At 34.6% G+C, this 12,512-nt stretch overlaps 1 protein-coding gene across 1 annotated transcript in view; it reads left to right on the top strand.

Moving 5' to 3' along the window:
• The window catches only part of CPNE8 (copine 8), a 224,297-nt gene extending 212,141 nt beyond the window's left edge, over window positions 1-12,156 (top strand). Inside the window, exons 19-20 of the mRNA XM_032387471.1 lie at window positions 1,925-1,998; window positions 10,328-12,156. Of these exons, the coding sequence (XP_032243362.1) occupies window positions 1,925-1,998; window positions 10,328-10,516 (263 nt within the window). The 3' untranslated portion in view covers window positions 10,517-12,156. The remainder of the gene's footprint in view (window positions 1-1,924; window positions 1,999-10,327) is intronic.
• Window positions 12,157-12,512: the final 356 nt, after the last annotated feature.

Here is a 12,512-nt window from a genome sequence, read left to right as displayed (position 1 = left end):
ACTGGGGCTTACAGTCTCAGGCTCCTTGTGGAGCAGATGAAAACCCGAAGGGTCAACAGGACCCTTCCACCATTTCCACATTGTGTCTTTTCTCCTTGCTCTCAAAAGCGTAGCCTCAGATTCTTGCTCCCTGCAGCTTTTTAACCCCAAGGACATGCTGAAAAGTGGGCAATATTTTATAGGATCACATTCTAATACATTATTGCCTGAGTAACTGTCATTTTCCTCAATTGGAATGAAACATTCACAAAGACCGATGGAAATTGTAGGGGATTGTGGAAGGTGAGATCCAGATTATCATCAAATTCTTGTGTTCTGTTAGAGAGTAAAGGAGAACTTCCTGCAATTGCTGGCTTTTCACTGTCACAGTACATTTATGTCTCAAAGTCATATGAAAATTTTGAAGCAAAACTAAACCAAAGGAAGGAATTAACTATTGAAAGTATTTGAGCATAATGACTTCTCCTATTTACATTCCTAATAAGTATGGGAGAAAAATAGCTCTTTTGTAATTTTCTTCTTCTCCTTCTCTTCCTCCTCCTTCTTCTTGTTCCTCCTCTTCCTCTTCTTCCTCTTCATCCTCTTCTTCTTCTTCTTAATTCCAGTTAGTTTAGATACAGTGTAATATTAGTTTCAGGTGTATAATATAGTGATTCAACACTTCCGTATTACACCTGGTGCTCATCTCGACAGGTGCACTCCTTAATCCCCATCACCTAGTTCCCCCTTCCCCTCCACCCACCTCTCTTCTAGTAACCATCAGATTGTTCTCTTGATTAACAGTCTGTTTCTTGCTTTGTCTCTCTCTCTCTCTCTCTCATTTTTTCCCTTTGCTCATTTGTAGATCTTTTGTATTTTAAATAAGTTAATTTCCTTATTATTGATAATATACACATTTATTAAATTATGACATATATTGTATGTCTAAGCAAATTATGGAGTGGTGGCTCTATCATTTATGACCACTTGTTTCAGCCCAGACACTGGCTCATGAACATGTGTAGAAAAGTAAAATTTAAAACAATGTTTTTAACCCAGATGCATTATCTAAACACTGAAGAAAATAATGAAAAGGTGAGGATTGTATTCTGACTGAGCAGTAGTTTTTGGAGGGTGAAGAGGCAAACATTATAATTGCAAGTGGCCCTCTGGAGTCTGGTGAATGTCATGTGCATACAAAATGAATTATAAGTAATAGAATTATACATTAAACACAAATTAGCATTCCTCATATAATTAATTATTTAGAGAATTCTCACTGAAAACTTAATAAACTCTGGAAATGTTCTTAATTGCAGCATAACATTACTTTATTACCAGCTGTCCATTTATATCACAGCATTCACAAATACCAGCTGATCTATCTAATGTTGAAATTATTTCTTAACCCACAAAAAAAAAAAAAAAATCACGCTTCAGAAAGCCATACTTTATCCAATCAATGTAGGGCAGAGCAAATCCCTCTTTGTCTTAAAATCCATTAATAAAGTAGAAGTTGGGCAATATGGATACATAGCTTTGTTGTAGTTTCAATGAGAATAAAGTCCAAATTGTTATTGGAAATTCTGTGATTAGAGCCAAGTTTCTTAAATGAGAAGACAAGAGTTTAATGGATTAGCATCACTTGCCCGATCAGTCATGTAAGCATATAACCCAGAATTGAGAACCTCTAGGATGGGGAGCTATACCCATACTACACTGGCTCATCCATCTTGCAAAGGGTCACATGGGGTCTTGGCTAGCTTTCTTCAGTTGTAAAATTTAAGTTTCATGGCAGAATGACTGAGGAGATGAAAGGATCCACAAGCTTTCTGCCTTGACACAGGATGCATTGCTACTTCAGACATCTTGATTTCCTATCGCCTACATTGTTTAAGTACATGGTGGAAATGCACTGGATAAATGGTCTTATTTTATTTTCAAGCGATGGTTGAATTGGATGGAGATGATGTAAGAGTTTCCTCCAGGGGAAAATATGCGGAAAGGGATATTGTACAGGTAAGAAATTTAATGGAAATTAATTATTTAGTTCATTGTGAGGAACCTGTCAGCTCTGATTTGTAAATAAACAAATTACACTGAAAGCAGGACTTTCAGGTTCTGCTTAATTTAGTCGGTTGATTCTCTGTGAGATGCATGGCAAGTAGGCCCTAGAATAAGTACCCAGTGACTCTCTTGTATTTCAGGTTCACTATATATAAAATAGAAATGTTAATAAATGTCTTTTCCTACTTTAATATTACCAGAAAGTATCATTGAGATCTTTGGTAAAATTAGAAGCTAGAAACATGAAAGACTTTTTAATGATGCTTATCTATTCATTGTTTAGTCCTCAACAAAGACTAAATATATTTTAAGACACCTGATTACATTTCAATGTAAATAAATTTAGTGGTAACAAACCAAAACTAGATATTTTTATATTTCTCCCTAGATTGTGGTTAGAAAAGTGGAGAAATAGATCTTAAAATTATATATAAATATAGAAATTTATATAAAAATATAAATTATATATATATCATAGATGATATATGATATATAATCATATAATAATATATATAATATAAAATAGTCACATAATAATTTATGTTGTATATATGATTTACACTTGTTAAAATCAAGAAAAATACATAACTAAAGCCTACTATTCTGGGAGTGAATAGAAGGGAGGCAGCCAATCAATATAGTTCAAATTTATCATTGAAAGCAAGTAGTTAATTCAACTAAATGGCTACTTATTAGAGTTTCCATATCTTTAGGTTTTTACAAGGGAAAAGCAGCTGTGAGGTGTACCTTTTTAAATGGGAAAGCAAAGGTCTCAGCACACGTTATGAAAGTTTTGAAGGAGCAAACAATGGACTTCAGTATTATTGCCTTAATAACAACCTATACATTCACCCAAAGAACAGTCATTAAGAGAATCCCACAGAATTCGGAATCCTGCAGAATTTAATTCAAATCCCAAATTATTCACCGTGATAACTTGAATGAGCTTTCTAAATCTCAGTGTTCTGGCATTGTTGTAAAGATTAAGAAAGATCATGTAGATAAAATACATTTCTAAAATAGAACCAGTAAAAGACAACAAAAATTGATTAAAATACTTTGAGGGAGAAATATAAAATAATCTGTAAATTTGTTAGTATAAAGATTAATATTGATAAAGATTTTAAAAAGCATTGTTCTTTATCAGGCAGCAAAAATAAATTTTAAAATAGAAACATCTGTATAACGGTTTTTTTAAAAAGATAATTAAATATGATTTAAACTTCTTAACCTAACGTTCTTGGTAGAGTAAAAAGCACGCACATGAATGATTAGGTTAAAAGCGGCTGAGAAAAGGAACAGGATGATGTGGTCATTTATTTAAGTATCCCATGGTGTTTTGTTTTCATAATTAGACACATGATTATTCACCTTAACCTTATTAGCATAATTATAGGTCTAAGTAATTACACTTTATCTAAAAGCTCTTCATAATGTCTGATTCACAGTTTCCAAAAAATCAAATTACTGAAGGGAAGTATGAATTTGAAGTTCTTTGGAATGTGTTATGTTGCTATTGTAATGCATTTTTACAAAATCAGTAAAGGCATGCTCATATCTCATGGAATCATGATGATGCTTAAGGGAAACGTGTTACTATTTTCTTCTGTAAAGGGTAGTTAAGATTGCCCACATTGTTAAGGTTTCCTTTAAGAGGAATGATCTGTTATGTTAGTGACAAGCAACAGTCATGCCTATTAGCATTTGTAAAATAAAAATGTCCTTGATTGTGAAAGTAGTTAGTCTCTCAACAGATGTACTACATTGGGCAGAATATTGAGATTGGACCCAGATCTATGAAATTATAATATTGCCACTCTGATCTTGAACAAGTCAGTAAATCTCTCTGAGCCTTCATTTCATTATCTCTAGACTTTAAATTCTTTCATCTTCTCTTTTCATGATGTTGTGAGTCTCAGAGGAAGTAAACATGAAAATATTACATATCAGTATAAGGTATATATTCATATAATCATGTTTCTTCTCCTTGAAAGTCAGAGTCCTTGAGACCAGTCTCCCACCTTACAGTAACATTGGGATCCCCAAAGATCCTGAAGACACCTGGGGATATAACTAAATACTCAAGGGATTCTACCACATAAAGTTGAACTGAAGAGTTGTTGGATCTTACAGATACCAAATAAGAAATTAAAATGTCTCCAGAAAATTAGTAGCCTCCTGAATGGCTGTGACATCTTGACTTACATGCCTACATTTACTTAAGGGGATTTGATAGACCCTTTTCTGATTTCATGGAGAAGTTCCTAAATGTTGATTGGTCTTTTAACAATAGTAAGCAAGGTAACCATTTACATATCACATTGTGTTGAAGAAGAATTAGCATTCTCTCTCACCTCAAGAAAGGTTTTAAAAACATTCCGCCATCACAGATGGGTGCCTGGGTGGCTTCAGTTGGTTAAGCATCTGTCTCTTGATTTCAGCTCAGGTCATGGTCTCAGGGTTGTGAGACCAAGCCCCGCTTTGGGCTCTGCACTGGGTGTGGAGCTTGCTTAGGATGCTCTCTCTCCCTAAGCAAAAAGAAACCTTCAAGGTTATTATTCCCCCCTCTAAAAGAAATAAAAAATAAAAATATTCTACCATCACAGTTTTCCAGGTTTCACCATCCAGTAAAATGTTTTTTAAATGAGTTATTTTCAAGAATAGAAATATTCTTGAATATTTAGAATAATGGGGTCACAAGAGCACACCAAGGATAAAACTGTCAATCTCCATCATCAGAAAATATCTAAGCCATCACAGTTGATGCTGTAAATACTGCTGGTTAAAATATTATCAGAAAATAGGGTCCATTTAAGCTCTCTTACCTTTTCATTACTTCCAATTTCTTATATGTTGAAGCAAATCAGGTTAATGCACTGCAAATGGAATCCAAATTTTTTAAGTGGGCAAACAAAAGTCTAAGGCCGCAAATAATAACAAAAGCCAAAGGTAGCTTAGATTTAGCAGAAAGTTGAGGGTAGTGGATGGAGTTCTCATTATTGTGTCAAACCTTAAGTGGCTTCCAACTTCTTCATATAATAATAATATTGAGTCATTTATTAACTCCTTTTGTATGCTAGGCAGGCTAAGAGCTCTAGTATCACTTCACTCAATCCTTAATTGACCTTATGTAGGTACTTTGATTACTACATTTTACAAAAAAAAAAGAAAGAAAGAAATGAGGTTTAATTCTTATTGTCCATAGTCATGTAGCTAATAAGAAGTAGAGTGAAGATTTAACCTTAGAATGTCTGATTCTAAAATTCTTAACAAAGTTATGTATAACTTTGATTCTAAAACCTAAACATAGCATATATATGAGTCTCCATGACTTTACCCCAATCTTCCTCTTTAGCTGAACACACACACACACACACTTTGTCTAGACAGATAGGACTACCAACTATCTTTGCATCACACTTTTCCATTGTTCTTGTTTTTATTTCCTCTTATTATTTCACCTGAATACTCTTCTGTGCTGATTAAAATCCTACATTTTGAAAGTTCTCATTATATAGCCTTGCACAAAGCCCTCTCTGCACACCTGAACTAAATTTCCCATCTTTGAGTTTATTCACATACCACTTTATATCTTCCTAAAAATACTGGTCACTTTTTGCTTTTTAGTAACTTACGCATAAGGAAACTGGGGCCCAGGTAGCAACTTGTGCAAAATCGTTTAAGTCATAAATTGGTAGATCCAAATTTCCAACAGAGTTCTGATTCCCAAACCTGTGTTCTTTCTGTTATAACACACCTACTCTCATAAAAGCCAATAGTCTAGTGAAGATTATTAGGATCTATTTCCCCTTTCGTATTACTGTAGTGGTTCATGTCTCAGGGTTAGATCAATTTAGGTTCAAATAATGATAGATACTGATAAGCATCTGATCTAAGTTAATTGAACTCTCCAAGTTTCAGTTTCCTCTTCTGTAAATTCAAAATATGGGTAACATGCTTATAAAAATTTAATGAGATACTGTATAAATCTTTTAGCAGAAGGCCTGTTACCTACCAGTTGCTCGATAAATGCATTAGTGCCAATATTAGTTATTATTTTTAGATGGTCTCTTGGCATAGTCCAGTGCAAATTCATTTTTATGTCAGTATTTCATAGTAGCTGTACCTTGACATGGGACATTGTAGTCAGACTTATGTGTGATTATATTCATTGCCTCAAGATTGAATCTCATGACTATAGTACAAATAGTAAGCAAGATGAGATCCTATGGTTGTTATTCTAAAATTTAAAAGAGTTATTTTCTTAAATCAATATATGTAAAGGCTTCCTATTTGTTTATGCTATGAATTGGCCATTGTGTATAATGTAATGTCATTTCTTCTGGCTGCATGCAGGTGTTGGTTGGCCTATCATTTCCTTAAAAATTATATTCAAATCATATTTTCCATTAAAAGGAGAATAATAACCTTGAAGGTTTAGACTTGAAAATCACTAATGGAGCTCTGCACAGTAGGAACAATGAAGTAAAATTGAGCAGAATAGCAACTAAAAGTCCATTTGCCCAAACTGATTCAAAACTTGTTTTCACAAATAGGTAAAGCCAACCGTTAGCACAGTCATGTGGAACATTTTCCTTGTACAGGATGGATGCTGGAAAAAAAAAAAAAAATCTGTAGAGTATCAAGGATATAGTATATTTCTACTGAACAGAATGCATTTATTGGTATTCTCCAGATGAATGTGATAAATTCGTGCAAAGTTAAAACTGATTTATCCCCCTAGACTGAACATTTTAAGGGTCCAAGTTAATTTGTGGGGATAGTCAATGAACAACACTCATCCACAAATGTGTGAGCATTATTTTGAACAGGAGGTCCCCAGGTATGGTGATCAGAAATGAATGATAAAAAAAGGTAATAATCAGAGTGGCCTGAGAAGTTGAGTGGGAAACTGTAGAAGGATATGAGCAATAGTGTTATAGAGGGCATATTTTGTCCTGACAACTGTAAGATTTGACATGAAGAAGAGGTAAAGGAAATGAAGAGTCACTTGTCATTTTCATCTCTCGCTTAGGAGAGTACCTTGTGACGTGACTGAAGAGCTGAATGTCCCTGTGGGAACGGTTTAGATAATTTTGGTTAGTGAGTAGAAAGTTCTCAACATTTTTTGTCTACTCCCAGCACACAGGTGGGATGAGGTGTACTGCTGTTGATAACAGGAACTCTCTATGGCAGTGATTCTCACCCTGGGGGCAAGGTCCCCCAATATTCAAGGGGGCAGGCAGAATCCATGGCCCCACTGAACAAGCCTAAGTTAAACGTGATACATACTTTCCTCTTCGGCTGAAAACTAAGATTTCTTTCTTACCCATTATTTATGAACATCTTTTAAATATGAGTAGATCTGCATGTATTATGAGAAGGGTGGTTGTGAATCTAAGTTTTGACATCCCAGAGCATCACAACATTCTTAAAGATGAATTTTAATTTACTTCAGTAAAAAAAATTAGCGCATCTCCTAACATTTGCTGGAAAGATGAAGCAGTGGGTGTTTTAAAATAACAAAAAGGCCAGGAATTACTTAGAAGACAACACTGATATTGTACTTAAATCTGATAAAGCTAAATGGAGAAGGATATTCCTTGTATTTAGTGTTTGATGTGAATGTAAATAGAAAACTATTAAGAAAATAGTTTTATATTTATATTGAATATACACATATAAGTTGATGAATAGTAATAGTAGTGATGATTACAACAACTACCATGTATAATACATATTATGAGTTGATCACTATTTTAAGTACTTTACATGTTAACCTACTTAATATAGCAACCTAATAAAGCAGGTATTATTATCATCCTCATTTTCAGAAGGGGGGACGGAAACAAAGAGTGGAAAATCATTTGTCTAAGATTGTCCAGCCTTTGAACCTGGACAGTCTAATTCCAGGGTTGGGGAGAATAGGGGGTAACAAGAGAAATGAGTTTAACGTCCATGGTGTAGAAGTAAAGGTAAAGAGGCAAAGAAAAATATAAGAGCAAAGTTGGGGTAAACATACAATGGGTGAGATCAACTGCTTGCCAGAGGTGCCATCCTTTCCCTCAAATGGATGTATTAGCTACAGATTTCTGAAAAACTGAACTCTTAAAAATAAAGTTTAAGGGATAATTACTGGATACTAAGCATACCCAGTGTTTATTTTTAAAATGCTATGCCTGGAAGGGAAAAATGAAGGTGGGGGGGAACCAGAGGGGGAGACGAACCATGAGAGACTATGGACTCTTGAGAAACAAACTGAGGGTTCTAGAGGGGAGGGGGGTGGGGAGATGGGTTAGCCTGGTGATGGGTATTAAAGAGGGCACGTACTGAATGGAGCACTGGGTGTTATATGCAAACGATGAGTCATGGAACACTACATCAAAAACTAATGATGTAATGTATGGTGATTAACATAACATAATAAAATAAAAAAAATAAAATGCTATGCCTTTTAAAAGAATGAAGTAAGCTATAGCAATTAGATATGTTTTTCTCATTAATCCTCAATCTTATTCATTCCTGTTTTCTCACTTTTCTAATTATAGTTTTAGAGAAAAAAAATAAACCCTAACTTTTTTACACCTCTTTGATTTTTTTTGTTAAGAATGTCAAGTCTTGTCCAAAGTTAGATAATTTGACTTCACACACAGTCACCTCCCCTTAGCTCTCTTCTCAGTTGAAGATTATATTCACTCTACTAGTTTTTCTTACCCTGGCTTAGCTACCTTCAAGTGTAAGAGAAAACTTGGTCACCTTTCTACAACACTTTTCTAAAAGCTGGGCTGAGTTTTCCTCCTGGTTAGCAAGACAGGGTAAAATTATAGTCATATAGGTTGCTTCTGCCTACAGTATGTCTTATTTTAAAAAGAAAGGAGTAATTTTCTACTCCTCCTTAAAAGAGACTGTGTTCACTGCATAAAAAGTATTACACTTGCTACTTGATTTCTTAAAATTTTAATTTGGTTTACCTGTAGCAATCTGACCATTTTACAGCCTGTTTCCTCATAATAGTTTTTTCTGAAAGCACATCTTGAGTACCTACTTAAATCAAAAGTAACCTTTTCAAAATAATTTTTTAATTTTATTTTATGTTAATTACCATACAATACATCATTAGTTTTTGATGTAATGTTCCATGATTCATTGTTTGCGTATAACACCCAGTGCTCCATTCAATACGAGCCCTCTTTAATACCCATCACCAGGCTAACCCATCCCCCCACCCCCTCCCCTCTAGAACCCTCAGTTTGTTTCTCAGAGTCCATTTAACACAGTTATGGTATAGTAGGAGATGGGAGTGTGCTCTCTCTCTAGAGGAGAAAAAATGATTTAACTCAAACTGTTAAATATTACACTTAGAAATTGTTCATCATTCTCAAATGTCTTCACAGTGCCTTTTCTCTAAGACCTAAAATTACTGGGTTCACAACATTAATGGTTCCAAACATTTCCAGGTTGCTTCAAGAATCATCATGTCTCTGAAGGCAAATTGAACTAATGCCCTCAAACAGCACATGTTTATTAACTTAAGTAACCATTGTAAATGAAGATAGAATCAGGCAATTTACTGCCAGAGTATTTAATGTTGAGCTGATAATGGCTCTTACATAATTGCTTATGTAAAGATAGAGTAATTATTTTTATATGATATAAAAACAAGAATGATGATATTTCAATAAGAAGTATACCAACTCTTACGCTGAACTATTTTTTTTTTCCATTCCAAATTACAGATTTGAAAAAAACAGTATCTGGGTCATGTGATCTGATGTTTTACTAATAATTAAAAATACTTCATATGTGTTTAGGCTTCTTCAACAATACACACTTTCTCTTTTTACTCTCCACTGGATACTGTTTCTGCACTGAAAGCTGATTTCGGCATGTATTAACTCCATTGGTAGGAAACCAAGCCCTGATGAGGTAAATGCTCTATCCTATTGGGAGTCAGGTGAGGTATAGAACTCAAACTGAACACCTATAGCAAGATGATGGACCTGTCGGGACCAGGAGACAGGAGTTATTGGGAGAAAAAAACATAGAAAATAATTACATCCCTTTTTAGATAAAGCATACACCACAGAAGGGTTTGGTCACTGTAGTAGCTAGCTGTTCATAATGAATCAAATCTCTTGAAAATGCATAGTAATGATTATCCATCTAACCATTCCTCCAGGCTTCTCTGATTCTCAACTAAATGTTTACATGTGTTGCTTTTTGTGTCTATTAAACAGCATGCTGAAGTCTCTGAAATAACTTTCTTTCACCTCCGTTTTAGTTTGTGCCGTTCCGGGATTATATTGACAGAAGCGGAAACCACATACTGAGCATGGCTAGATTGGCCAAAGATGTCCTCGCTGAGATCCCTGAGCAGTTCCTCTCCTACATGAGGGCCCGCGGAATCAAGCCATCCCCTGCGCCTCCGCCCTACACCCCACCTACACATGTGTTACAGACTCAGATCTGACTGTGCTCCGAACGGCTCCCGTTAACTACACATCAGTTAGAACTGCTGAGTCAACGCTTTGCTCCTGGTGCTCTGTCATGAACCAGGGAATGAGATACTTTTCTCAGTTTGGTTTCAGCAGTACTGGTTAATATGCTTTCTTGGATCCAAAATTAATTCTCTTTCTAAACCAAAACTGTAAATATGGTTGTTGCATGAGCAACAGAAAAATTGTTTAAATGCTTGAAACAAAATATGGATGTCTTCTCTGAAACTTTCTTTTTTGGGGGGGGCGGGGGGACAGAAACAGCTAATTTCCAATGTATTGTTGGGAAAAAGCACAAACTGTTTTTAACTCAAATATTGTCCTCGACTGCTGTGTGTATAGGAGAGCAGTCTCTCTGTATCAATGTTTACATGTTACTACTTTTTAAATTTCAATACTTTTATAACTGTTCTTAAGAATAAGAGTTTTGAATATTGAATCCTTTGTCTTCTAAATTGCAATAGCTATAATCACAAGAGCAATATCTCTTTGAATGACTGTCTGGACAAATACAATTGCAAATAAGGGAAAGGAGAGATGCTTCATATTTCTCAGTAAGTGAATTGTCTTATGAGGCCGCATCTGCTTAGTATTGAGTTCCTCTGCGTTGTTTGCCAAGTATGGGAGTTTAAGCTTAGCAGATGTGTATCCTGTACGAACATGCATTTTTCATGGAGCTTGGATTCTAAATTTAGACTGCAGCCAGTTTATGTTCTGTAATTCTCAGTAGAAATAATAAAAAGTCAAACATTGTGAACTGTAAAATGCACAGAAAATACTTCGTGTACAAAGCAGCATCTTTATATTATAACGCTATTTAGAAAGACTAAAACCCAGAATATTTAACTGTGAACAATGTAGCAGAGGTTTTAAACTTTTTATTCCATTATACCTTGTCTAGATATTTTAATTCAAAGGGATACTGGCTCTCTTGATTTGGACTCCTTGTTATCATCTTTCCATGTTGCCATGCAGGTGCACAGGCTGGAAGTTTTTTGTGAAATTCCCAGTGAAATATACACAACCACGTGACTTAGTGCACAACACATTTGTGAGATAACCTACTCCTACATACTGAACTGCCTGTCCACAATGACTTGTAAAGAGTTTTTGCATGTACAGTTTTTACAAGAATTACAGTTTTGTGATGTTGTGTCTAAATTAAAGCATTTCTTTAGAACAAATGGCCTTAAATTCTCACAGAATTCCTGGAAATGATTGTGAATTGCCTTCAAATAATAGAAAAGTGTATTTTTTTTTCTTTTGTGTCAACAATGTAACTGCTTTATAATATTTTTCCTTACTTATATCCTATTTACTACTTGGTTTATTTCTACTGTATGTTTGTTCTCTTTGTCCAAGTTGATTTAGGGTGACTTTTATAAGCATGAAACTATTTTATTGAAAAGAAAAATATATACACCCACATACCTAATAGTATCAATGTTATATAATTATGTAATAATAAATTGTCCATTTTTAAGTATGTATTAAAATCTTTAAAAGGATAACTACTTGCTCTGTAAATTTTATGTGTGAGTGACATGGAGTGTGATGATTTCCCTTACTGATCTTAAATATTTCCACCAGTATAGTTAATAACCTACTGATTTTTTTTTAATTACCTTTATTCATCAGTCCAAAGAAATAAAAATGAATAAGGTCAGTATTTTCTTTCTTGTCAAACATTATTTATTTTACTTTGAACTAATCAGAGAAAATGAAGGATATACACTTTCTTATCTAAGTAATAGTATGCCCAAACCTAGTGGGGGCAGATGGCTAAGAAACAATCTTTAGTTACAAACCTTGCCCTTTGTATGGCAGAGAGTAGTCACCAGAAATGCATGTGATGTCAGTTCTTTTTTTTTTTTTAAGGTTTTATTTATTTATTTATTTATTTATTTATAGAGTGTGCAAGCAGGGGGAGGGGCAAAGGAAGAGGGAGAGAAAGAATCTCAAGCAGTCTCC

Source organism: Phoca vitulina, unplaced genomic scaffold, assembly GCF_004348235.1.
Source record: "Phoca vitulina isolate PV1807 unplaced genomic scaffold, GSC_HSeal_1.0 scaffold49, whole genome shotgun sequence".
Lineage (NCBI taxonomy): Eukaryota > Metazoa > Chordata > Mammalia > Carnivora > Phocidae > Phoca > Phoca vitulina.
Note: the sequence above shows the minus strand (reverse complement) of the source record. Positions and strands in the feature narration are given on the sequence as shown.